The 27,571-nt window shown below is 40.1% G+C and overlaps 1 protein-coding gene across 3 annotated transcripts in view; it reads right to left on the reverse strand.

Annotated features, from left to right (window-relative positions):
- LOC111340920 (adhesion G protein-coupled receptor V1) overlaps positions 1 to 27,571 on the reverse strand; it is a 63,219-nt gene that overhangs the window by 31,616 nt on the left and 4,032 nt on the right. For 2 of the 3 annotated variants that reach the window (XM_088757629.1, XM_088757631.1), the window contains exons 5-40: positions 27,183 to 27,296; positions 25,672 to 26,544; positions 25,130 to 25,382; positions 24,339 to 24,632; positions 23,938 to 24,056; positions 23,764 to 23,847; positions 22,017 to 22,101; positions 21,607 to 21,707; positions 20,879 to 21,035; positions 19,462 to 19,664; positions 18,597 to 19,120; positions 17,888 to 18,120; positions 17,091 to 17,293; positions 16,389 to 16,554; positions 15,947 to 16,001; positions 15,580 to 15,715; positions 15,043 to 15,158; positions 14,330 to 14,455; positions 13,534 to 13,742; positions 12,770 to 12,996; positions 12,121 to 12,427; positions 11,592 to 11,783; positions 10,572 to 10,861; positions 9,468 to 9,906; positions 8,837 to 9,006; positions 8,119 to 8,371; positions 7,353 to 7,600; positions 6,249 to 6,272; positions 5,168 to 5,388; positions 4,483 to 4,862; positions 3,151 to 3,596; positions 2,519 to 2,795; positions 1,986 to 2,322; positions 1,290 to 1,897; positions 741 to 1,174; positions 74 to 346 (exon numbers count right to left, since the gene is read on the reverse strand). In XM_088757629.1, the coding sequence (XP_088613755.1) occupies positions 74 to 346; positions 741 to 1,174; positions 1,290 to 1,897; positions 1,986 to 2,322; positions 2,519 to 2,795; positions 3,151 to 3,596; positions 4,483 to 4,862; positions 5,168 to 5,388; positions 6,249 to 6,272; positions 7,353 to 7,600; positions 8,119 to 8,371; positions 8,837 to 9,006; positions 9,468 to 9,906; positions 10,572 to 10,861; positions 11,592 to 11,783; positions 12,121 to 12,427; positions 12,770 to 12,996; positions 13,534 to 13,742; positions 14,330 to 14,455; positions 15,043 to 15,158; positions 15,580 to 15,715; positions 15,947 to 16,001; positions 16,389 to 16,554; positions 17,091 to 17,293; positions 17,888 to 18,120; positions 18,597 to 19,120; positions 19,462 to 19,664; positions 20,879 to 21,035; positions 21,607 to 21,707; positions 22,017 to 22,101; positions 23,764 to 23,847; positions 23,938 to 24,056; positions 24,339 to 24,632; positions 25,130 to 25,382; positions 25,672 to 26,544; positions 27,183 to 27,296 (9,177 nt within the window). The remainder of the gene's footprint in view (positions 1 to 73; positions 347 to 740; positions 1,175 to 1,289; positions 1,898 to 1,985; positions 2,323 to 2,518; positions 2,796 to 3,150; positions 3,597 to 4,482; positions 4,863 to 5,167; positions 5,389 to 6,248; positions 6,273 to 7,352; positions 7,601 to 8,118; positions 8,372 to 8,836; positions 9,007 to 9,467; positions 9,907 to 10,571; positions 10,862 to 11,591; positions 11,784 to 12,120; positions 12,428 to 12,769; positions 12,997 to 13,533; positions 13,743 to 14,329; positions 14,456 to 15,042; positions 15,159 to 15,579; positions 15,716 to 15,946; positions 16,002 to 16,388; positions 16,555 to 17,090; positions 17,294 to 17,887; positions 18,121 to 18,596; positions 19,121 to 19,461; positions 19,665 to 20,878; positions 21,036 to 21,606; positions 21,708 to 22,016; positions 22,102 to 23,763; positions 23,848 to 23,937; positions 24,057 to 24,338; positions 24,633 to 25,129; positions 25,383 to 25,671; positions 26,545 to 27,182; positions 27,297 to 27,571) is intronic. The other variant, XM_088757630.1, reaches the window with a different exon arrangement.

The raw sequence follows: 27,571 nt of genomic DNA on the forward strand, positions 1-27,571 counted from the left end.
TGGGAATATCCAACCTTGAAAGGGGGAATACGGATTTTCACACACAGTCTGTCCAAGATTGTACTGAGTTTACCTGTGAGCTAATGCGTGTCTGTCCGGCGTTATTCCGCTGGTTTGCAACTATAAGATAGATGTCAGTTTTCCCCGGCGGACGGAAGAACTTAATGTCTGATGCTCCCTGGGTGGAAATGTTTTGTAGCACAGTCAGCTTTGCAGTGCTGTCCATGGTGTATATTCTAGAGTGTACCTCGTACCGTCCCTCGTTGCCATAATTAGCGACTGCTAGGTAAACTTTGTCTCCAACCAACATAGAGTCCCAGGCCACAGCACCATCAGTGGCAATGGTCTAATAAAAGACAAGTAAAGTAAATGAGCTACTCTTAAATAAAAAATTATGAGTTTCACTTACGTTATATTTCCTCTATCATCAGACTAGCCTGCCAGCTGAACAAATTACCAACCATGATTTTGAAAAAGTCTGAAACATGATGGGTTTCTAAAATATACCTACTTTAATTTCCTCTTTCATATTCTGGTCATAAAAATAAGTGGAACAAGCGCTCATACACGAAGCTAAACGGCTGCCCATTTCGTCATCTGGAAATTTTCTAAATCGTTTCTATACATAAATGTCTTATTCAAATTGGAGCTCAAACATGCAGCACGCTTGAAAGATAAAGTGATTTGTAGCTTTCCCTTCAGTGATAGATTACTGAAGTTCTTTCCCCACCAAAACTTACCTGCACAGGAACAAGAACGCCTTGCCAACGGAACAAAGCCGAACCAAAGTATTCACCCCTGCCGATATCATCAACCGCAGATGGCAAGGATCCAGTCCTGTTGGTACTGGCAAGCAAAGCATACACGTCGCCAAAAGCGGAAAAAACGTGCCAACTGTATGCACTAACGGTCTTTAACTGCTGTACTTTTTCGAAGTAACTCACATTCCCGGGTAACGAACCAGCCGTTTGTGACACTGTCATGTAGTCGACGGTAATTCTACCGAAGTCACCTTTGCTACGGATGATCTTGGCCTTCACTATGCTATGATCCTCTTCTATGTCGACGGTACTGCTCATCGAAGTACTGGACACTATCTCGAGTTCTCCGTAGGGTGAGTCATTCTCCGTAACGGTAAGCAGCGCTTCAGATGGATGCACCAGCCTTCCATTTCCTATTTGGTATGGTAAAAAGAATTCAACTTAAACAGATGTACAACGACTGCGAGAACACTTTAGTATTTAAAAATAGTTGCCTGCTTCTATTCCACAGACACGTGATTAACTCACCAGGTAGAGTCAGCTTCACCACAAACGTTTCCTCCTTTTCTGGTACAGAATCAAGCAACGCCTTGATTTTAAACGTCTTCCGCGTATCTCCATCGCTAAAGGTGACATTTCCTCTAACCGAAGACAAATCTGACGATGCAGATACATTAAGGATTTCCCAAGAAACAATAACAGTTCCGAAGGTATTCCCACTTCGATCAATTTCAAATTCAGCCTCAGTAACAGGCCCTGTGCCAGGCTCAGAGATCGTAAGCGACGACGAAGCGAGGCTAAACAATCCATACGCATCATCATTAGCTACTATAACAACATCGAGAACGGAAGGACTTCCAATTTTTGTGTCTCCTGTGTTTCGAGTCAGGCCTATTTTAAGAGTTTCTTCCCCTTCAGATTCAGAATCATCAGCCACGTAGATTGTGATGTTCTGTTTACTGACTCCGTTGGGAAACACCAAGGTGACCTCCGGACCACTCCAACCTGTTATGTTAAAGTCATTCAAACTGGCGGATATCGTTTGCACAAAATAGTTCACTTGTGCTTCACCAAAAGTACCCTTGTCACGTAGCACAGTGAGGCTGAAGGGATTGCGTGACTCTGTGACATAAACTCTGTGATAGGAACATATTAAATCGATAAGTATAATTAAAAAATAATAATAACTGTCGAAAGCCCAATCCTTACTATTGCCCTGTTTACCTTTCTTTAGGAAACCTAAATACGCCATGCGGATCATCGTTAGGTAATAGTGTGATCTCAGAAACATGATGATGTCCCAGAATGGGTGGAATGGTGTTGTTCCACAGTGACGGGTTCACCAACTCAACTGCTGTGATGTTAACCAAGAACACTTCACCAAGCTCTGGGATCTCATCATCCTTGATCCATACGGGAATGGAGCCAACATCTTCACCGTCGCCAATTACAATACTTCTCCTCCCAGAAACAAAGTCCTCTTCGGGTAGTGCTAGGCGCTGGTTCGACTGTAACGCTGTGATATTGCCATGCATCGCTTCATAATAAACTCTTACAGCACCTGAAGGAAAAGTGATACAAGACAAATCAAAATATTCAAGATTTGCGCTGGATTTTCGGATTTGTATTGTGTCTTCCGTATCTGCCTCGTGTAAAGATGGAGCTATGAAAACACAAGAAAAGTCTTTATGCTTAACTATTGTACACAGGGCTGCTTAAACAAACAGCATCCTTAAGACCACAGATTTCCGTCTTACCAATATCTCCGAACAGCCTGGATACCGTCAAGGTGAAGTTCCGCTCGTCTGATCGAGATACGAACCGTGAACCCGCTTCAAGCTCAATAACGCCATGAGGTCTGTTACTAGCACTGATGCTAATTGTTGCAGTTGTTTTCCCAGTAATAAGACTGGCTTCACCGGCGGAAGCAATGCCAAAAGTCTGAATATTGCTCAGCTGAACCACAAACACTTCGTTGGTTTCTGGGGTGCTGTCATTGCGGACTGTTAAGTCTATTGTTTTGTGCTTTTCACCCTAAAAGTAAATGTCAAAAGACCACTTTCAAACGCTTCGTAAATAGTATTGGGGTTAGGTGTCGTACAGATAGCAATCTCCTAAACTGCCCACTAAAACACAGACAAGAAGGCAAGAAGTTGCTGCAATTTCCCAATACACTGGCAGCCTTCAACCCATGGTGAGTTTGAGTTATTGAGAGCTATCTAAACAGCCTTTCGACTTTTATGGGTCTTAATATTTATCATCACATAATGTAACTAAAGCGACCTAGTCTCGCACAATTTGGGCCGCATTCGACCCCTTCACGACAATATCCCGCAATCGGAACCAGATTGAAAACACATGTAGAAAGAAAAACCCTGAAGGCCCATACCTCATTAAACACGACGGTACCACTGACATCAGTAAAGTCAGATGAAGCGTTTGCCTTAGCAATGAGCCAATCCACTGATACACGTCCATTTGACCGAGTCCTGTTCACCAACAAGGACACTTGGCTTCCTTCCATGGCCACAACGGATCTCGACTGCTCATCGAATCCCACTTGTCCCGCGACACCGTCGTTCGCTTGTATAATGATAGTCACATTGTTCCCCAGACCAGGAGCCACTCTGGCACCTCCAGTGGGATTCACAAGCTTGATAACAAATTCTTCGTCAATCTCCGGGATATTATCATCTTTGATGGTCAACAGGTAGTTCTGGCTGCTGTTATCTTTGTCAGCAAAAGTAAATATGGGTTCACTCGCTATGAAGTCACTGCCGGCCGAGGCATCATTCTGCAGCACCTCAATTTTGACAGAGATTTGGCCTATGGTGCCTAAAGATAAAAAAATGCGTAAAAAGAGTGAATGAGTCAAATGACCGCCTTTCTTTACAAAAGCACTCCTACTAGATAAGATGAGATAAAAACTTTATTAACGTGTCAGGTAAATCTAACTTACATTTACGTAAACTTATTGTGGACACCTAACTAATAGTGAATTAAAAGTTAAGAATTATGATTAAAATCCTAAATCCTATAAGTCCCTCGCTGTAGGATGCTTAATTAACTCAGTACTGCATAATGTACAATTTTTACAATTACCATCCATCAATCCAACTAGGTTTAATTTTCGGACTTTCGTTTTAAACGTATTTAAAGATTCTGAGTTTCTGACTTTCGTTTCTAATCTTGGGCAGAGAAATGGACTCAGATATCGTAAGCTATGTTTTCCGTACGTCACGGTATTGAGTCTTGGTATAACAAAATCTGAGTTTCTTAAGCTATAACTGTTGATGTTATTGTTTTGGAATATTTATTTAATGTATGAAGGACAAAGTTCGTTCTTTACTTTGTACATAAGGACCGCAATGTCTTGAAATCGCCTGTTTCTTAACATGGGTAGCTTAGCCAACTTTAGTAACTCGTAATAGGTTCCAGATTTCCTACTGTAAATTACTCTCAAAGCTCTTTCTTGAATTCGCTCCAGTTTCCTGTTGTCCGACGAGCGGCAAAAATTCCAGACGATATGGCATGTGGGTCTGTCCACCTCTCCTCCCTCGGTTAAACGCCTCTGCCCCTCTCACATTTTCAAGAAAGGGCACCGAGAGAACAAAGGATATAGCGTTCTTAACACTTTGTGGAATCTTACCAACTGCTGACCTAAATCAATCAGTTAAGCGACAACAACATCAACAACAATGACGAAAAAAGCCCTAATTACCTTTGTGCCTTTCAATCACCAGGTGAACCAGAAAGTTTTCAGTTTCGTTCACCGTCATGCGGCTACCATCAGTTCCCTGGTCTGAACTGAGAGCTTTAATGACTATCAAACCATGAGCGTCGTCACTCATCACGATTGTTACTGCAGCTCTCTGGTTTCCGCCCAATTGGGGTGGAAAGACTGGCGATGGTTGCCCAACTAGCTCCACATGCTCCAACACCACGTCAAAAACTTCTCCAAGCTCGGGTTGATTGTCATCAGGGATTGTGATGGTGATATTTGCTGAGTCATTTCCGCTGGGAATAACGATAGAGCTGTTTGTGACCGCAATGTAGTCAACATTTGGCCTGGCTTGAGTGCCTCCGACGTGCTCTACGGTACTGTTAAAAAAAAACAAATAAATGAAATAAATAAGAAAGTGACTCGTTCACATTGTCTCCCTACTACAGTTCGTTATCTTTTTTTTTAATACTCTCTTAAAATTGGCTACGTGTGAACGTTCTGCGTTACCTAATTTTCTCGCAAACTAAGGTTAGGATTCAAATAGGGATTAAATTTTTTTGAGTAAGCCTATACTCTTGAGCGATGTTTTAAACTTTTCTTTGGGAAACGAAGTGATTAGTCAAACACATCAGCTGAACGGTATATCACATTAATAGTAACGACGCAATGTTCCAGTGCAAACCTGAAGAAAACTCGGATGTCACCAGTGGTACCAAACTGTCTCAAGACCAACAGGGACGCACCCCTACCCTCTGAAGCATTGTACGAAGATTGGGCAAACTCTATCACCCCGTGGGGAGCATCATTAGGCTCTATGTGAACTTTGGCAACGCGAGTAGCTTCGTCTAGTGAGGGGGTACCCTCAGACAAAAACTCCACTGACGTTAAGTTGACATCAATAACCTAGAATAACCAAGACAATGCAAGGGTCGCGTAGATTAATGACTTTCTCCATGCACTGAATCAAACTTCAATAACATTTCGTTTAACTGTCTTTCTATGAATTAACACTATGCAGGTAGCGAAAAAATACGAGCAATAGCTTAACCGAGAAATGATTAAATACAATCACCGCTTTAAACTTTTGAGCAATTCACTAACATGGCATAGATCACCTTACAGAACTTCGCCCTTTTAAAGATAATAGAGTTTATGATAGAGTAACGATGATTTTTGAGCTATTCACTAACATGGCATAGATCACCTTACAGAACTTCGCCCTTTTAAAGATAATAGAGTTTATGATAGAGTAACGATGATTTTCTAAATACTATGAACCATCTTAGGAATCTTACGACTTGACATTTCTTTGCATTTCTTCCACTTTTATTAAGTCTGTTAGATCCTCCTATAATCTTAAATTATTGTTTACGTAGGCATTACTAATTCACGCTTGGGATCCGAATGAAGTTAATTAAAACCTGTAATTTAAAAAGAGACCTCTCTAAAAATAACAGCTTGAGGATAAAACACCGTTTTATGCAATTACTGATTCTTTTTTACCATGCTATGTTTGCTTCGACCTATCTAAAAGAGTTACAAGCTCCCTTCGGTTTTTCGATTTTTATTTTTCATCCTTTTGTTTCCCAAGTGCTGTACCTTCATTTTAACAATTACCATGAACGAATATTGCGCCAATTCTGCCTTTTAACGTGACTTTCATTAACATTCAGTTTCTAGTTTATTCCTATGAAACGAATTTAAAACAAAACATAATTTTTAAATTTATTTTATTTACACTATATTTATTTCAACATGCTTACGGTTACGGAACCGTTGTCCAAGGGCTTCGGGAAGATGATCAAAGGAACATAAAACAAAATAAATCAAAATCAAATAAAATTAACAGAAAATCAACGAAAAATCAAATGAAATAAATATCAAACGAAAATTTAAAAAAAATCACATGCACAAAATAAACATAAAAAAAACATAAATGTTTAAAAAGCAAGAGAGGAAAGTAAAACAAACTGAAAGAATTAAAAGACTCATAGAGAGGACAGAGAAAAAAGATGGACCGATGAAAAATTTCCTTGGTCGTGGAAGATGCAAGGAAGTTAAGAAATGAAGTTGCTCATTGCCAGACGGTAAAGTTCATGAAAATTACAGTGTCAAGGTTAAAATAAAAGGTCGTGTTTTTGGGGGGCATCAATGACTATTTTATGTGATCTCCCTCATACACAGATGTAACGGGTGTTACTAACAAGTACCAAGATCATTTTCATAAATTTCTCTGGCCAGCTGTACGTAGTTTACACAAGTACTTCTCATTGCGATTATACTATCCGCCTTGTACTGACTGTTAGTCACCCAGAGTCAATTTACAGATTAAGGGGCGGAGTATTTAGGGTTAGGTTAGGGATAGGAGACGTTAATTTCCCACGCACGAGATTACTGTGTGGTGGATGTCCTCCCCTGGGGTGGGACGGGCGGGAAGGTGAGATCGTTACATGGACTGAAGCGACTGCTAGACGCGCCAGATAATGCTGACGTCCGATCTCACCTTATCATTGTAATTGTAAATAAACACGTCTGCTGTTTAGATTGCTTAAAACTTTACTTTACTCATCTGCCTAGTTACTGCTTTCGACACAGATGTTATCATTTCAATTGTATTCAACGTAAGTTTAAGTTTAAGTAAAATGAATCACAAGTAAGTTAAATCAAAGACGACGCTACAAATGCAACAGTTAAAACTGAAGACCATTTGGTATTAGTAAACAGTAAGCCCTGCGATTTATTCCTTTCCGTCGCATTACATTACTAGGAACGTGGCTGCAACATTCTGGGATCCGACCCCATCCCTGATTAATTGGCTTCTCTAATCGTCATTTGACCACGAAAAATTTATAAAACTGAAATCAAACCTCTGAAATTTCAGGAATAGCATCCGCTTTAATATTCAAAGTTATCTCCTTCCTGTTTTCTCCCTGGGCAAATACAAGGCTCCCCTCAACAGGCTCGACGTCATCTCTTGCCAACACTCCATTCAAAAACGCCTTCCAGTGAACTCGAGAACCTCCTCTGAGACCAAATGTTCGTATTACCTGAAGCGTTGTTGTGTTGGTAGTGTCTCTTTCCTTCACTGACTTTGATAGTGACGAATTCTCAAAGCCTAAAAAGAAGAAAATCAAATAGCTTTTAGTAAATAGGTTGAGGATTATGGCTTAGTCCTAGGCCTGATTTCTACGTGATAGCGAGGATTGGAGTGATCAAAGCTTCAAGCACAAACTCAGTTCTCTACAGACGATCGTCGTCGTTCCGATCGTTCGGGCCGTTAGAGATTGTTGCCTGGATTCCATGAGATCGTCGCGATGACTACCTTATTTGGACTAAACAAGGCCCTCTGAATACCCTTATAGAAGCAAGGCTTTACGAACCTATTGGCCAGACTGTTACTCATACAAGGAAGAGTTTCTGGACAAATCACAAAGCGAAGAAATGCAAAAAAATGGTAATCCCAAATCACTTTTGGCATTATGTTAAAAATCGCTATAAATGCAATACTAAAACCAACCGTGACTTGCTCTACAGCAAGTTCTCACGAGCATTTTGAACTATTTTGATGAGTCGTTGTAATTAATTTGAATTTGCTTTTACAGCTCTCAATCGAAAACCTCGACTATCACCAACCTATCAAGCCAAAGGGATAGTCATTTTCCAGTATGGTAACTGTACACTCCACAGGCGTGCCTAGCACAGCCCCACCAGCGACACCAGTTAGCTTGATTTGGAACGTTTCGCTGAATTCTGGGGTGAGATCGTGAATAACAAACACAGGGACCGTAGCCTCTTGCTGGTTTTCTACTAAAGTTACGTTTCTTGAATCAATTCTGTAATCTGAACCATTGGCAGACAATGCAACAACTTCAAAGGACACATAAATCTGTAAAGAAGTAAGTAGTACACGCGTAAGCTCCATCACTCAAGAGGAGGGAAATATTGTCAAGTGATTCTCGTGGCATTCGTTAACATTCGCTTTGCCTAAATACAATAATTTTTCGTAATTCACCCGAGTGACTGCCAGTCGAAGAGACATCGACTTAAGTTTAACTAGCTTTTTTTTTTTTTGTCGTTTCTCCCTGAGAAACATCAGATCGTATGGCGGCCATTTTGAAAATTACACTCACCACTCATTTTATTACCTTGTTCAGGGAGTTTTTAACTGTTTCATTTCCAGCAAAAACCATATTAAAAAAATCAATAAAAAGTTGAGCAGAACGGGAATGAGAGGAAAGAAACATAACACCTATCAGATACTGTTTTATAAAATACCAAATTTGTCATAACCAAAATTTCGAGAACTGTGAACTGGCAAACAGAATGAAAAATTGATATTCAGATCACTTACTGTGCCAAAAGCCCCAGCAGTTCTGGTGATATTCACAACTGATCCCGTGTACGGTTCAGGGACACTGACGCTACTGGATGACAGTTGAACAATTCCATTGGCATTGTCGTTCTTTTCGATGACAACTTGTGCAACTCGCGAGGCACCGATTCGTGGAGAACTTTCTGGTGCTGTTTGACATAAAACCGAATTAGAACAATTTATTCGATCGATAGCTACCAAAATGTACAGAAGAAAAGTGAATTCTTTACAAAGACTTCAAAGTAATATTAACAAGCAAACTCGCGATGGCAATTCACGACAGTATGGCATATCAAAAAGGCATGAAATAAAGAGAGAAATATGGTATTCGTCTTGTCAGGAGTGTGGAACAAAGAAAAAGCCCGAGTTACCCTCAGGGAATCCAACCCGAGAGCATCAGCCTCCACGCTCCCATGCTCGATCACTGAGCTACAGAGGACTCTACGATGAGTTAGGCTAATACTGGGCTCATATGCGAGACGTTCTCCATAATACTAGGATGAACAGTGCCGTCGAAAGCGTTGTGTAGGTAAAAAGAGTAAGGAAGATGGTAAATTGTGAACTCGGTCATGAAATAAAAAAAGATGGACCACACAAAATTAAGACTTACCAGGAAACACCGGATGGCCACTAACCAGCTGCACCTCTGTTAAATTAACCATTACTGTCTCTGCATCTTCAGGGACATTATCATCCAGCACCATTAAACTGATGCTTGCATTCATCTGCCCTTCACTGAACACAACAGACCCCACGATGGGCACGTAATCATCATTTTCCACAGCCATTCTAACATTAGGTATGCGGTTTGCATTGGTGCTACTGTAGTTTACCCTGACCATCCCCTGTACCCCTGACAGCCTCTGTATCGTTAAGTTCACGGTTGTGTTGGATTCACTGATCGTCAGTTGTGAAGGGGAGAAGACGAACACGCCGTAAGGATCGTCGCTGGCGAGTATAGTGACGTTTGACTGTGTTCCATGATCCGCAAGGCGGCCTGCAGACACGTTTCTAAGATGGACTAGGAAGCTCTCTGCAAGCTCAGGATGCTGCAAAAAAAAAAACATATCTTTTTTATTCAAGAATTTATTTCTACAGGTTACCTTAAAAGTTATCAACAAATGTTATATCTTACAGAGCCTACAACCTTGCTACCTCCGTCAACCACACTTCGCAGCCACACTTCGGCTTTCACTAACGTTGAATATACAGACGAACCTACACGCAAATGTTACATCGGACAAAGAACGGGTTACAATAGTAATGTCGGAGACTGGCAAAAACCCCAACAAGTGTGATGTCAACAACCACAACGCAGATAAATATCGACATGTAATCCTAATACCTGTAGCTCTGCTAAATGTTTGACCTAGGCATAAAATAACAATACGAAAGCGGGTTACTACAGGCCCCCCTCGGAAGATGTCAACAACTATTGGCAATCAACAAATGACTTATTCGCAACATTCACAGGACCAACGAACCGACCAGAGCAACCCAAACTTTGTCGACAAATTAAACATGAGCAGACACAACCGATAAACTCTAACGGAGCCTTCCAACAACTACTATAACTGCAAAACAGACCAATCACTTCCAAAAACTAAGAGTACAATGATCGATCGTCATTTGAACAACTATTTGCATCTCTCCAGGTTATCAAAACACTAAAATACCAACTGGAAAAAATTGTATAGGAAAATTCTATACATACAGCATCTTCTTTGATCCTAATGGTAATCTGTGTGCTATTGCTGTTCTTAGCGAGCACAACAAAGCCATTCGTGTTTTCTACATCAACCGCACCATCTCTTGACACCTCCCAGTAGACAGTTGATGGGCCTAATACACCACGCGTCCTCTGAACAGTCAGGCTTACAGTGCTTCCGCTACCCTCACGGACAGAGCGGATGAGAGAGTCTGGAGAATAGCTGATGATGCCGAACGCGTCATCACTAGGAAGTATTGTCACAAATGCAATCTTGGCAGATGGATTCAGTTCAGCTACGAAAACAAAATATGTCAAATGAGGTTGCCTCGAAGGACTGATTTCCACACCATGTACATGCATCTGCTAAATTTGTATTATCAAATACTTGTCCTTTAATGTATGTTCCCGAAAGAAACAGTCCGCTCGATTGCGTTAAAAAGCGCGATTCTGATCAAACTCCTTCTTGATAGGATGGAAGAGCGTAGCTTCATCAAGGTTAACTGCTTTAATCGGCAGATTTTGTTGACGCGAGCTACAAAAACATCTCGTCCCGGCTTTAGGATCACTCAAGTAATGTGGTTTTGTTACATTATGTACCACATATCCCCTGATTCTTCCAGCTAAACGGTGAAACATTTACGTTTTTGTAGCCCAAAACGTGGATTGGTTAAACGAGCAAGCATTCTGAAGCAAATTTTCGCGTTGAAAAGTTTGATCTAAATTAGGCATGTGCAGCCATTCCGAGAGGGGCGGCAAAACGGTCAAACACGCGCTTCCAAATTAATATTCGACGAAAACGTTTGAAAGTTTAGGGGAAACTTAAGCTCCCTCTTTAATAGCTGCTTGAAACAAAAATTCTTGTGGAAAGGGGGAGGGGGGAAGACTGTGATAAACTACCATTCCATCCTCCTGGCAGGAGGGGAAGAAGACGTCGCTTCGGGCAAAGAGCTCCCTGCATGGAGGATCACTCAGTGCAAGCACGAGCTACTGAAAAAAGAAAACAGTGAACACCTCAAAACCTACCTCCTCCTTCGGCACTGAACAGCTCTACTCTAAATGTCTTATTCAGCTCTGAGATATTGTTATCCACAATTCGGATGTCAATTGTGCTGTTTCGAGCGCCAGGAGCAAACTCAACAGCGCCTGTACTACCAATATAATCTTCTGGAGTTTTTGCTGTGCCTGCAATAGTCTTCCACTGACATTTAACACTCCCTGCGAATAAGAAAAAAAAAATGAGATGCTCAGCACATCTAAAAAATTCTTAACGAAGAAGTAAGCTCCAGAAATCGCTTTCCACCTCTTTGAAAGACAAATTTCACCAAGTTAGGAAAGACTCCCTGAGATGAAAAATCTCTCAGTACCACAATTGCAAAACTAAGTTTTGATAGTGGAGGCAGAACCATACAGTTTCTGGAGTATACTTCTCCAAGAGGTGTTGTCTCGCCTCTAGAGATAATCTCTGTGTTCTTCGACTGTGGAGGACAACAATTGCTCCAAATAAAAAGCTGACTAGATGATTTCATTCAGTGCAAGACACTGCTCGACTCACCCAATGTTCCTTGAGCTCTGATCACATGAAGTGTAAGTGTCCCAGCACTTTCCCGAGTGTCAACATTAAACTGGGAAGAAGATGGCAGAATTGGTCCATTTGCAACTGGAACAGCATGCATGAACTGCAGTAATCCATTGGGATAGTCATTCTCTCGAATAGTTATATCAACTTGTGTAAAACCAGGTCTGAGGCTTGCAGCACTTGTTGGAGTGCTTCCGTCCGTGGGGGAAACAGATGTTAAATTGAGAGAGAAATATTCATCTACTTCTGGTAATGCGTCGTCATTTACAGGAATGATCACAACCTGGAAAGAGCAACGTATCAACAAAACTGTTATTAAACATACATCCAGAGATTGGTTCTTACTTAAAGCGCGTACATCGGGGGTGTGGATACACGCAGGAACTTTAGAAAACGCCAGAGAGACAAAAGAGTTGGTCGAGGCGCGGCCGAGAGTAACATGAACAATTTCAGATTACTTTCTAAACCCAGCCAAAACCACTCTGACCCAAACTATCCGCTAATGTTCAACTTGAGGTTAATAAGATATTGTTCAATTCAACACATCTTTAGCTTCATTCAATACATCTTTAGCTTCATTCCATGAATGTGCTGTGAACGGCTGTGAAGAAGACCATTTTCATACCTTCTCGTCTTCATTCTCAGCAAAATTCACACTTCCACTGGCCATAATGAAATCCTCTGAAGCTAATAGAGAAGATGAGTTCTTGAATACACTCCAATAGACAGTGGCTGCCCCATACCGACCCTTGAGCCGTTCAATAGTCACAGTAACGTTAGTAGATTCGCTGATCACTATTGGATTGATTGACTTTAAACCGAACAAACCATTGGCGTTGTCACTCTTAAGTACTGAAAAAGAAAAAAAAGACAGCACATTCATCAAGACAGATATTTTTTTCTTTCATCAGTGTTTTTCTGTTCCTTCTGACGCTGTAGACGCTGCTCTTGTGCATTTGCTCGACTCAAGATTGATAAAAAAGGGTTATATACAATGAAAAAATGATGGAGGATATTTATACTGTGCTTGGATTTTGGAGGTAATTCCTCTGCACAAAATTTGCTCTTCCTCTTCGTGCATGAAATTTACAAATAGAGAATTTTACTGCGGGAAATGTCCGAAGTTTGCATTTCAATTACAAAAGTGAGGTCTAAAGTCCAATACACAGGGTGCATCTTACAAGAAAATTTCAGGAATGAAAATACATGTAGAACTTAAAGATTGTTACTGGAATGTTCTGGTGAGATACACTGAGTTTTTCAAGTGCTTGATTAATAGCGAAAATGAACTAAAATTTAATCTCGTTTGAGGAATACACATTTTAAATTAAAAGTGCCGTTACTTAGAGCTGTTCGGTATATCAAATGTGAAATAATTATTCATTTTACCTTTAAGATCCATCCAGAACTCATTAGTGTCCAGTCGCGCCCCGCCCAAAGGACTGTAGAGGACTACATTATAGGGCGTGTCATCTTCTGGTTCGTTATCATCAATAGTGCTTATCGTCAATGTCCTTTGTGTTACACCAGGCTCAAAGGTTAAATAGCCATTTATTGGTGTCAGTTCGTTGTTAGAGTTGGCCATTTCTTTGACTGACCTAATCGAAAAAAAAAACACAAAAGAGGCTACAGGTAGTGCTGAATTCAAATTTCGCTACTGCATAATTTAGTGACAAAACCCAAAAGTGCAGTAATGAGGTTCATGGCGAAAAAAGTGGGAGACGGTGGAGCTCGAATCACGACAAAAAATAAGCACGCAACATGTTACTTTATTCATCATTAGTAGACTAGGAAACTTGACAAAGACGAGAAGAGATGGAGCGTTTGAAGAATTAAACCCGACTGAGATAAATCTGGCAAAAACGAGATTGAACGGTTAACAGTGTAATGATACAAGCTCAATTCATATGACGAGGCCAATTTGTTAAGGTGCTGACTTTAAAGCTATGATTTCATCGCTCACCTGGCCCCCATTGAAAATTGCACAGGGTGAGTATCAAAAATCACGTGGAAATTGACAGTGAAACGCGTTATAACTTTTAGTTCAACACAGTTTACCCTTAGGCCACCGATCATGAAGAATTATTGATAAAAATTCACGTTTTGCGGAAAAGAGACTTCCCCTAGACAACCTTCTACATAGAGTGATAGGTCGCTCACATCAGAACAATAGAGGGGTTTGTACCTTGCCACTATCACCTCTCGATACTCTGTTATGTCCTGGATGCATCCTGTAAACTGTGATTCTGAGGTAGGTCCTTTTCCCACGCGGTAAACAGCATTAGCACTTAATGATCCTGAAGGGAGCGGACTAAAAAAAAGGTTAAAGAACAATCGTCATTAAAAATGGAATACACATGACGCTAGGTAAGGTTTAAGGTGGCCTGTTAGACTCCGCACGCGGCGCTTAACTTGAAAAACATAAAAAAACATCCGTACATGAAGGATGTACGTCATAACGCCTGCATCATCTTACGAGTCAAGTGACGCCCTATTCCTGCAGCTTATCCCAGCTCCACGACTTCGAATCTCATGAAGCTATAAGAATAAAATGCTCTTCCATCTGGATGGGACGTTATTTTTGGTCCACCGTGACTACCTCCACAGCAGTCGCGTTTCGCTGACAATTTGCCGGTACCAATTTACACTCCTAGATGGAGAGAGGCTCTTGAGAATATTTCAAATGAACACAACAGATATGACCTAACCCTGACTCGACCCTGGACCTCACGATCCACTGTGCATCCTGCTAACCATTTAGCCATTACGTTTCGAAGAACATGAGCAGGAACCAATAAAAAGGTGTGCCAAATTCAGAATTTTGCATAAATGAAATTTTTTTTATTTTAAATATCATAGATATGTGCTTAATCATAAAACTTAGTTTCAAATCCTTACTGTGCATTGCCGACTGGATCTCCATCGACATAGAACTGAACAACATTTACGTCCACAGTGAAAACCACAAAATGCCAGCTGTTGTCTGCAATGTTCTTGCCTAGATTTATCTCAGTCTGAAACAAAGTGGAGGTATACGATTTTGCGTCTCATAATATCTACCAGAGATGTTTTCCATTCTCCATTGTGAGTTGCATTAAATGTAATTGTACAGAACACTTCTACTTAAGATTCCCCGATCAAAATTACAATTTGTTCGTTTGGTCCAGCTTTGTGAAGTTTACATTTAGTTCGCGCTATTTTATTTCTTTCGTTTGATTTTTATTTCGTTTTGTTTTGTTTTCTTTTGTTTTTTTTCCACATGCTACCTGGCTACTTCTGGATCCCTTTGGTCATAAATCTAACAAAAACAAGAAAAATCAAAAGCGTATCTTCTCGTAAGTAGCAAGCATAGAAATCATCATTCACTACGGCGTTACTATCCCGATAACGAGACCATGATCTCCAAAAGTCAGCACATTTATCAGCTTCTTGTACCTTGTTTGACAAATAGAAAAAGTCTGCCATTGTAGTAGATCCAGTCGTATTTAGAGCCAAAGCAAAGTTCACGGCATTTCCATCCACACTGGTCAGCACATATCCATACATTCCTTTAGTAGCATTCACCCAGAATCTGAAAGAATGAAGACATTAGAACAGGATTAGACGCTTATTCAGGGATCAACTTCCCTAAAAAAAAAAAAACAAGGATCAAAATGCACCAATCAGAGCGGTTAAAATTTACCAATCAATGTGGAATTTACTTGAAAGTAACACTATGGAAGACTGCCACTCCTCTTGCAAATGGTGCAATTGTAAACTAATTTCAAACTAATCTTTAAAAAACAATGTGAATAATGCTCACCTCACACTAAACTTTGATTGTGGACTGGTGGAAGCCGACAGTTCAACAAATGATTCTGTGATTACAAAACCAGCAAAGGTTAGATGGTAAATACTATGTAAGAACGGAATTTTCAATCTCACATTGTGCAATTTTCGAGACATTTACCTGCAATCGGCGACAAAATTGTTGACTCGTTAATCTTTTTAACCCCTATTACTTCAATTGTATCTCTTTTGCCCTAGTTAAGTTAACCTATCGTTCCCTTCCCCCAAAAAGCAATGTTTCGTGCCGTACGCTTCCTTGGTAGTCAGTAAAGATAACAATCACGATCGTGTATCCAGATCTAATAAGGATGTTCATTCTCATCACCTGTTTGCTGCATAAATTTAATGTATTGTATGAAACGTTGCGCGTTCACCACTACTGAGGGTTAGTGTGTAACGCAACTTCATAGCCTTACCATTGTTAGTTCCATAAAAACAATACACATAAGTCTCTGTATTTAATCTGCGGAGATCAGGCCGGCTGTCAACACCTGACATCTTTGAGCCAAGTAGGAACAAGTCATAAGCATTATCATTAATGCTAATCAATGACGCTGAAGCTGTTTGAATTTCCCAAGCAACCTTCAAACAAAAGTAAAAGTGCACTCTTGAGACACAACAACACACTATTGCCTAGGTGCCGTTGAACCAACATGCGGTACAGTACACAAAATGATTACTAGCATGGTGGGGCATTGTCACACAAACATCATGTCACGATCAAGGGCTCGATTCAGCACAGAAGACCCAGATTTTCTTTCCCACATTCATGACACATAGCGTTTCCAGGAAACTTAACTACATGTGTTGGTGCCAATGGGCGTAGACTTATAGGACAGCTTCTAATACTTTAAGCCAAATGCTTCAGATTATTATAGAGAACATAATTGTCACTCAAGATATGTCGGAACCAAAGACATTCCGGAAATTTCCAACCACGTTCCAAAACGCATAGGTAGAATGATCGCATACAGACAAATTTCTTTTTTGCTGTTGACGTGGGCTTTTCTGAAGTGTAAACGTACTACAGCGTTCAGGCTACAGCCCCTGAGCATACTCATAATGTTGACTCAATCTTCTGGATACTCTTCAGGTTTCCCACGTGTCGTAAATCTTACCTTAATGCTTCCCCATGAGCCTTGATCTCTCAAAACTGTAACAGTTTTTATGGTGGTAGCTTTCATTCCAGGATTATAGTCTTCTGGAATGTCCAAAGATCTTTTTTCAAACCTCATCAATCCATTAGGGTCATCATTGGTGGTAACTGTCAGAGATGCTTTCGAAGGACTGCTTATAACACCGTTTTCACCAGTTTGAATTCCTAAAAAGAAGTCAGAGATGAAGCTCGCCGCTACAGAAGGTAAACACATTGAAATACATGAAAAATTTTGAGAAACGCAAGTTCACTCTTTGTCGCCAGTTACCAAGCGCGCCGGCATGACATCTTAAAGGCCCTAATGTCAGTAACAGCAAAGACTTTTCAACATTCTGAGTGGATGTCTCTACCAAAGTCGTGTGAAGAGTTGTTTGTCAGTCGAATGTCATGAGTTTGCTTCATGGACAGTGATTTCTACGCCTCCTGATTACATTACTCGCTAAAAGACGTTACGGTAGCTATACCATGTAGCTTATGTCAATTATGACATGTTAGTTTTGGCCTATTAATGAGATTACTCCTGGCTACAGAAAAATTAGTTGTACCTCAAGAACATTGTACATTACCACAAAGCCATGCTCATTTATGTTTTTTTTTTTTTTTTTAATGACAGTTAGTTTTCGAGTATTTGCTCTTCTCGGAGCGCTCGAGTTTGATTAGGTAAATCATTTAGATTACAAAATATCCAACATCTGATGAGACAAAGAAAAATTATCTATGAATGAGGACATGGACGAAGATCTTTTGTAAGATAAATACCTGTTGCATTGACGAGCTGAAGTTGAAAAGTTTCATCTAATTCAGCGATTCTATCCTGTAGCGGTCTCAGTCTAACAGACTGTGATGATTCACCGTTGGCAAATGTAACAAAGTCAACGACATCTGTAAACTCTTGGCCTGATGACAGGTCCATAGTGGTGCCATTGGGATATAAGCGAACGACTTTCCAGTACACTCTAACCTCACCAAACTGGGCAAACTCTCTTTCGACACTAAAGGGTAGAGATCAATATGCCATAGAAGTTATTAAATCATAAAGATTCCTCTTGATCTTAATTTCCAGAAAGTCTTTGACAGTCCAAGACTGCCAGCCAAAGTTTCAAACAATGCAACAATTGTATCTTTAGGGTGAGCTGTATCTCACTCATACAGGAAATTTTAGGTCTCCAATCAAGTTAACTACAAATTCAATAAGTATCCTGTATGCGAAAGAAGTGCTATGAGTAGTTAGTTAACTAAACACATGATGATTCTTATCAGGAATCTTGTTCTCCCCGTCAAACAAACTCACCGTCCTAATATTACTGTGACTTGCTTCCTTTCTCAGCCACAAGCAAATACAAGGTAAATTGCACAATTTAAGTACAAATCACTCACAAATGAAAAAACTTCGGATTTTGATAACAGTAAGCCAAAGAACAACACATAACTCGTAAGAAGCTATTGCGTAGTAAGGAGTATCTCTTACGTAAATTCAACCGCTGCATTCTCTTGTGTTGTCTTGTTCAGTGAACTGGAAGCAAACTTAAAAACTCCGGTCCCTTTGTCACTTGCCAAAATGGTCACAGTGGCAGCAGTTTTGTTATAAAGCACTGTGTCCCCTGTTGAGTTCAAAAGACGGACTGTAAACGTCTCCACTCCCTCAGGGGTGCTGTCATTCGACACCATAATCGATATGGTCTTTTGGAACTCTCCAACATCGAATGTCACTTTTGCTGTCTTGGACTGGTAATCACCAGATGAAGAAGTCGCGGTTCCATCAATGGTTTGGTAGAAAACGTCAACTGCATCGTTACCATCACCTCCACGTTCAATGATTAAATTGGCATACAGACCCTCTTGGACTTGTATTGAGGTGGGGGGAGCAAAATATACTGGATCATCGTTCTTGGAGATGATTAAAGTGGCTTCAAGTAAATCCTGACTAGCTAATTTGGCTATGCTCGATATGTTGTCGAGACGCAACGTGAATGACTCGTTTCCTTCGGGAATCTGCAAAAAAAAAACAAAAAAAAAACGTTAGCTAAGTTCTAAGCCATTGCAAGGAGAAAGGGAGCTTTTCCAAACAGTGTCATAGGACCAAAACCAAAGATATCAAAAAGGACCAAAAACAAAAACAAGCAAATTGCCTGAAGCGCGGGAAGTGCGAGTGACCGGGCCGGGATTGGTTTTAGTTCTGAACTTGATTGGTTGAGAGTGAGGTGCGAGTCTTTCGGGCCAATCAGCAGGCGAACTGAAGCAAAACCAAACAAGTCCCATGTTTCTTACGACAATCAATTGAAAATGGCTCTAAAATGACTTATTTAGAAATTTGAACTGAATTAAGGACTCACGTTGTCTAGTCGAGATTCAATAGTTATAAACTTGGAATTCTCTCCAGCTGAGAAAGTGACCTGACCAGACACTGGAGACACATCGCTGGCTGGGTTGCCACCGTTATTGGCAGTTATATTCCAGGAAACCAACACGACTCCAAAGGTTCCTTTGTCGCGGGAAACCTCAAAACGGGCGCTTTCTGTGTTGTCCTTGGATTCATCTAAGTAAACAAGAAAAGACACGATCCCTAACTGCTTTCAATCAAGAAACATAAATTCTTAAGTTCTCATATGCATCTTTCCAAGGAAATTGACAGACTAATATATCCGAGAGCTTTCATCTATGGTACTCGACCCCTTGATTGAATCATGCCTCTATGATTGGTTATAACTGGCAACACAGCCACGAGCCCCCAAAAGAGGGTACAGGGAAGCTAACACTAAAATAGCTGAGGAAAAACAAGGAGAGAAGGAGGGGGAGAAGAACACTGATTAAAACAATTCCCCAACACGGCTGAAACATACTAAACCTGCACAAATATTGCTGCCTAAAGTGCCTCCGAAACAACATACAGTGTATTACTTCTATGTGCACGATCCTTCGCAGTAAAGCACTATTTAAGCAATAGTGAAAATCAGACCTGAAAACAATTCAGGCCTGTACGGGATTCGAACCACTGACCTCTGCGATACTAGTGCAGCACTCTACCAATTGAGCTAACAAGCCAACTGGGAGCAGGCCATCAAATTAATTCGACATAAACCCGTAGATGATAAATCAAACAACAAATATATATGAAATACATATATATGAACTGCAGTTATGAAACGTATATGTGCACGATCCTTCGCAGTAAAGCACTATTTAAGCAATAGTGAAAATCAGACCTGAAAACAAATTCAGGCCTGTACGGGATTCGAACCACTGACCTCTGCGATACTAGTGCAGCGCTCTACCAATTGAGCTAACAAGCCAACTGGGAGCAGGCCATCAAATTAATTCGACATAAACCTGTAGATGATAAATCAAACAACAAATATATATGAAATACATATATATGAACTGCGGTTATGAAACGTATATGTGCACGATCCTTCGCAGTAAAGCACTATTTAAGCAATAGTGAAAATTACACCTGAAAAAAAATTAATTAATCGAATTAATTTGATGGCCTGCTCCCAGTTGGCTTGTTAGCTCAATTGGTAGAGCGCTGCACTAGTATCGCAGAGGTCAGTGGTTCGAATCCCGTACAGGCCTGAATTTTTTTCAGGTCTGATTTTCACTATTGCTTAAATAGTGCTTTACTGCGAAGGATCGTGCACATATACGTTTCATAACCGCAGTTCATATATATGTATTTCATATATATTTGTTGTTTGAGTGTATTACTTATTTCATAAGTTTGTCAAGTTGTCAAAAGAGGAGAATATTTACCAATGATTTCGATGAGACTAGGGGCTCTGAAGCCAACCACACCATAAGGATCATCATTTTCCTTGATGGTAACATTGACTGTTGTATGACTTCCCAGAACACCTTTCTGTCCCTCGGGTCCTTCACTGAATAAACCCAACAAAAATTTCTCGTCGATCTGTAAAGTAATAAAAAGAATAACATTCATAGCTGTATAGCTGGGTCTGTGAAAATAGGCAAGATGAAGTGATTACTCTATCTCGACTGAATACCAAAGCAAGAAAGATGGATGAACTTGACTAAAATGTTTTCATACTTGTTGACTACCATATAAGATTTTACTTTTATTCATTTGGGAGGCTTCACTTCTGTTCATACATGTGCAAACTCTCATAGACTAAACTGACTCAAATGTGTGTCTCAACCAATTGCACAATTATAACCTGTCCAAGGAATCTTTACATGATCTAGATTGGGTGTAAACACAGATGACTGAAAACTTATGTTTGTCAAAGCTAGCTTTGAGCCTTCAGTATCTTACCCCAGCAAGGATTTCCCACTCATTTTACCCAAATTTAATCTTAAAGCCAGGGTTTAACCAAACCCTGACCAAGGTTGTTTGGTCAAGATGACAGGATGCAAGTCCTGTACTTTTTTGACATCCTTGTGGATTTTAATTTCCCCTCAGTCATCTTTATAATCTGACTCAGTGATTTTAAAAAAGCTTTGATATGAGTTTCCAAGCATACCTCAGGAACATTATCAGTTTTTGCAATCACTGCAAAAGATTTTTCTCGTTCACCAGGCAGAAATCTGACCAACTTCACACTACCAGAGAAATCATCAGCTCCTGAGATAAAAAAAATGTTGTCAATGAATGTGGCTGTACCCCTTTAACACATTTGGACAAGACCAGGAAAACTGGGCCTAATGTGTTGGGGCTTACAGGTACCTGAGAGAACTCCCTTTTCATTAGAAAACGTTTAGATTAAAAATGAAGGTGCAAAAAAATAACAATGGGAAAAGCTATTATTTGCTTTCTTAATTCATTTGATGCAAAGTTTGTACCTGTCAGCCTTGCCTTCATGTACTCAATTTAGTTTTCCTAGCAGTGGTTCAAACATATTGATTTTGGTGTGTTAGAGTCGATTATTGTTACCTGAGGGAACCATTTTGAACTCCACCCAGCGAGTGTCCAATGCACTACCCAGTCGCTTAATGACCACACTAAAGGCATCACCCTCCTGAGAAGAGAAAATTGAAGCTTGCATAAAAGTTAAAGTTTAAAACTAGAGTTATAATGAAAACAAAGCATACCAGAGAAACATGTTTTTTGGTTTCTGTTTTCAGTTTTCTATCAATCACAATTTTATCAATCAATCAGTAATAAACTTTCCACCAAACAACTGGATTAATCTAGCATACTATAATTTTAGTAATGCCTGGTTATCTTAAGACTAACATGCCAGCCCCAGATAAGTCTAGGTTGAAGGCCTGGTCATGTCATCTCGTTGTGTTCCTAAGCAAGACACTTTCTTCTTTCACACTGGGAGTCAACCTCCTACATTAATACAGTACCTCAGGCAGGGGTCACACTTACGCTTTTGGTGTTTTACATTGGACATAAAATCTGTCATCGCGTGCTTGCGACAAGTGCAACCCTTTTGTCGCAACCAGACATAACTATGTCCGAAGGACCTAAAGATAAAAAATGCCGATGTCCTGCCTCGAGGCAGGCCATATCTAGTCTTATCGCCTTAAAATAACAATTTTTGTTTTTCTTCTGTCGCAATGTCGATCAAATCTGAAATATTAGCAAAAATTTGGATTTTCGCAATTCTGCAAAGACAACAAGTGTACACAGCTAGCTATCGGTTCAATATTTTAGTCACAGGTTTTCTCGACAAATGTTTTATCTGGTCCCTATGTCGAATTTCAACCCATACCAATTTACAAATTTGCACTATTCACCTAATTATTCTCAGTATGGGGATGACTCGTTTTCACCCTTTGCCTCGCAGATTTTTTCCCAAAATCTAAGTCGGCAATTTCTTCTTCTCTGCATCCGCCGACGTCGGTTTAGAGCGGCACGAGCCAAAATTTGCCATTGGCAAATGTTGTGCAATGCGTACACACCAATGAGGTTTTGCACATTTAACAAATTGAATATAGATTGAAGAAATGTCGCTAATAAAATTAGGACCAGCCTCATGTCTACAAAATTATATTTACCGTATATGTGCACGATCCTTCGCAGTAAAGCACTATTTAAGCAATAGTGAAAATCAGACCTGAAAACAAATTCAGGCCTGTACGGGATTCGAACCACTGACCTCTGCGATACTAGTGCAGCGCTCTACCAATTGAGCTAACAAGCCAACTGAGAGCAGGCCATCAAATTAATTCGACATAAACCCGTAGACGATAAATCAAACAACAAACATATAAAATACATATATATGAACTGCGGTTATGAAACATATATGTCCGTTTATATTAGCTCAATTGGTAGAGCGCTGCACTAGTATCGCAGAGGTCAGTGGTTCGAATCCCGTACAGGCCTGAATTTTTTTTCAGGTCTGATTTTCACTATTGCTTAAATAGTGCTTTACTGCGAAGGATCGTGCACATATACGTTTCATAACCGCAGTTCATATATATGTATTTCATATGTTTGTTGTTTAAAATTATATTTGGCACTCTTTTCGCGCGTGAAATATTAAGAGTTGACAGTCCGGTTTCAAATATCATTTATGTCGCCTACGTGCGACCTCCATTACTTCCCTGATGCAAATGTCGCGACATATTTGTGGGGCAAATTATGACGCGACATAAAAAAAATAAGGCGTAAGTGCGACCCCTGCCTTAGTTTATATGCAGCAACATAAAAAAGTTCTTAAACCTACCTGTAAGTAGAGGGAAGAGGTATTCTTGAACTCAAATGTCCCCCCTGGTTTATCATTTTCTTCAATGGTAACTTGTGCACTACTCTGAAAAAGACATTCAAAGATAATATTAAACACAGGAAGGTGTTGTCAAAGAGTGAAAAATGAAGTGGCAGTAACAGAAGGTCTACTTACTGCTCCTGTCTGGAGTCTGTCAAGATTTGACACATGGACCAGGTTGACAGTGAAGGTTTCAGCTACTTCTGGAGTACTGTCTGGTTTGATTTCAATTGTAACATTAACCTCATCATGACCTTCAAGATAAAGTAAAGTATCATCAAAGACTGAAAATTAAAATGTGCATACATCTGTGCCTTTGGGCTGTTTAAGAATACACTTCAATAATTATGGTACCATAACTGAGATGGCATTATCTGAAGATTTTTATTTGGTACCATTCCTAGCAGTTTGCAACAAACTAGAAAGTGTAGAAAGTTTGAGTAGATGTGAGAGGATCATAATCCTGCCCCCAAAACAAAACACACTATTAAGTATAAAAAAAAATTGAAAATGGAAAGCCATCGGAGGAACATTACCTTCTTCAAATGTGACATTTCCACTCTGTGGACCAGTATCATTAGCAAAAAAAGTGTCACTTTTACTTGTGATATTCCAGTATACGACAACCTTATCTGCAGTTCCAGTTCGCTTTACCAGCAAATGAACAAACCGAGATGATGGACCTGCCGGCTCCTGAACAGAAACCTGCTGATGTACTGTGGAAAATCCAACTTCTCCGTTGGCATCTGCAACAGTTATGTTTAGGTAGACCATAGGCCTGTTTCCAATCTTGGGTGATGAGGGTTTCACTGAGTTTACTATGGCAGATGCTGTTGGACATTTAAAAAAATAACAATTTTTGTATTTGTAAAGGTGTGGCATTTTTGTATCAATGGTAAAAGTAGAGACAGCTTACACACCAGAATGCCAATCTTAATAAAATAATCTTATACGAATTTCAGCCACATGGAGGGATTTGAAATCATTTATCCCTCCTTCCCCAGCTACAGCTGTGTCCACCCCAAAGTGTGAACCAACATTTTGTCAGGTCACCTTGACACTTTGACTGTACCCATCCAGAGGCAATGTGAGAGTAAGAGCCTTTCCTAGAACACAAAACACTGATCCACCTAGGGCTCCCAAGTATACAGGCCTTAAGATGAGGAGGACTGTGCACTAACTATATCTCACAGTCCATGCATTCTTACAGGTGTATCACTTAAATGGGGGGGGAGGGGAGGGTGGCATTGCCATGTGCTTGAACAACTACCTTTGCTTCCTTGATGCTTTCAAGTGTACTTAGACTGTACTAAAATCAAGTACCCACCTCCTCCTCTTAAAGCCACTCCTGTCAGCTCAGCTTTAAATGCAGCACCAAGTTTAATAAATTGATCATTGGCAATCTGCACTGTAACGGAGACACTGCTGGAGCCAGCAGTCAGTGTTACTTCTTGTTCTTTATCATTTGAACTGCTGCTGCTTCCTGGTAGAATATAGCCAACACTTACGTTTACAGCAACATCTCCAACTAGTCCCCCAATCCTCGTTATATTAAGCAGTAGATGACGAGGTTCACTGTCCTGGGGGAAAAGATGGAAAGAGACTGAAGTAAAGATTGATTGAAGGGAAACTGTATTTGTTGCAGGGGTGAACAACTTCTAGAAGTAAATAAAAATACATTTACTTCATCTCATTTTCAAGATACACTACACAAGAGACAAAAATATGCATCTACCATTATAGTCAGCATTCATTTAACAATGCATGATTAGCCAAACTACATAACTCTAAGTAAATCACAGGTTGATCATCAGTTTTGCTCAGTAGACATGAAATCCCCTGACTTTGCAGGACACATAACACACTCACCATATCTAGCCTTTGCTCATTATCTCCAGCAAATTGGAAGACACCATACACATTATCACTGTCTTGTACAAAAAAATCAGCTCTTTGTGCTGACAGAGCATTCTCAAGCCTTGCTCCACCTGTGACATTATATAGCTGAACATAGAACTGCTTAGCCTCTTCTGGCACAGAGTCTAAACGAACAGAGACTTGAAATGATGACTGACTCACTCCTGCAGAGAATGTTATCATCCCAGATGTGCTCTCAAAAACTGAACTTACAGCATCACCATGGATTTTCCAAGAAACTGTCACCTCTCCAAACGTTCCAGCACTACGATTCACATAAAACATGCCTACTCTTGCTGCACTATCTTCATCTAAACTGGAAGGATGATCCCCAAATAAAATTACCCCATGTTGATCATCATTTGGCAAAAGAATCACAGTAGCAATACCAGGTGGCTTGATGTAAGCATTTTGACTTGCATTTGCCAGACGGATAGTAAAATTCTCTGCTTGCTCTGGCACATTATCATCAATTAATTGAACAGTTATCTTCTTTATGGTATCACCAGGTTGGAATGTTAGTGTACTCCTACTGTCTCTATAGTCCTTCCCTGGTTTGGCAAGACCTGGTGCAAGATACCACTCTACAGTTGCAACCTCATTCACAGGTCCAATCCTGTTAATGCCATCATCTGCAACTCCTCTATGAACTTCAATGTCAATAGTAGACTGGTTTTCAGGGACTGTGAGCTGTTGAATTGGAAATTCTAATGGAGCATCATTTGCAGAGATTGTCACGGTGATTTGATCAGCACCTGTCTCAACTACTGCTCCACCAGTTGGTGATTCTAAGACCAGTGTGAATGTCTCATCATTTTCTGGTACCTATGATTTTAAATTAAAATTATAATCAATGAAAATATTCAACTTGACACTTGTGCGTTCGATAGTTCTGCTTTAAAGAATGAAATTGGAAAATGGCAAACTGAGTACATTTAAAAAATTGACTTTCCAAAACTCCAAATCAAAACTGTAAACTTAAGCCTTGATCTTTTCCCAAAACTTTTTAGAATCAATCATCTGTCAACTCATGTTTGGGTGGTGCTGCATATGTAAAGTGAATGATAATGGTCAATAGTATTGGATGGTAGGTGCTATAGAGGTATACAATTCATGTATCAACAGATGAGGGCTGCCATCTTCAGTCTTAGCAGGAGGTACTGGGGACCAATTGGTACCTGAGGCACAATTCATCACTAGGCACCTATCAACACACACTTACATACCTGTGTGTGCAAATTTTGATGGACACTTGGCCAAAAAATTAATGGTAGGAAAAGGAAAGGAAACAAACCAAGCAAAGCAAACCAAGCAAGCCAAGCAAAAGCACATAGCATTATCCTTGTAAACCATCCCCAGGCCCCCTAAATCGTATTTCCTAAATTTTCACCTTGTCTTAATTACAGCATACACTTACCAGTAGCCTTGTAAAAAAAACATTAAGGGAAAGAAAGTCTACTCACATTATCTGGCTTTACAAGGAGGGAAAGATTAGCCATGTACTGATTAGCATCAAATACAACCACCCCACTGGTGTGAGTAAAATCATCTGATCCACTGTTAGGTCCACTTGTGATCTGTAAAGGACAAGTTATAAGAAAGTTTTTTTTTAATAATTAATAGTTTTAAACCGGAGAGTAATACATGCAGTTGACTGCATAGTCTGATCACTTGGGAGAGAACAGTCCTGAAAAAACTGTTGGTGAAAGCAGTGGTCAGCATTTCAAAGATTGAAAGAGAAGTCTTCATCGGAATCATGACTCTTACAGGTTAATCTTGAGTCAAACTCACCATCAGAGTCAAGACTTTTGACTCCAATGATGACTTCCATTGAGGCAATCTACATGACAAT

Source organism: Stylophora pistillata, chromosome 4, assembly GCF_964205215.1.
Source record: "Stylophora pistillata chromosome 4, jaStyPist1.2, whole genome shotgun sequence".
NCBI classification, from domain to species: Eukaryota; Metazoa; Cnidaria; class Anthozoa; order Scleractinia; family Pocilloporidae; genus Stylophora; species Stylophora pistillata.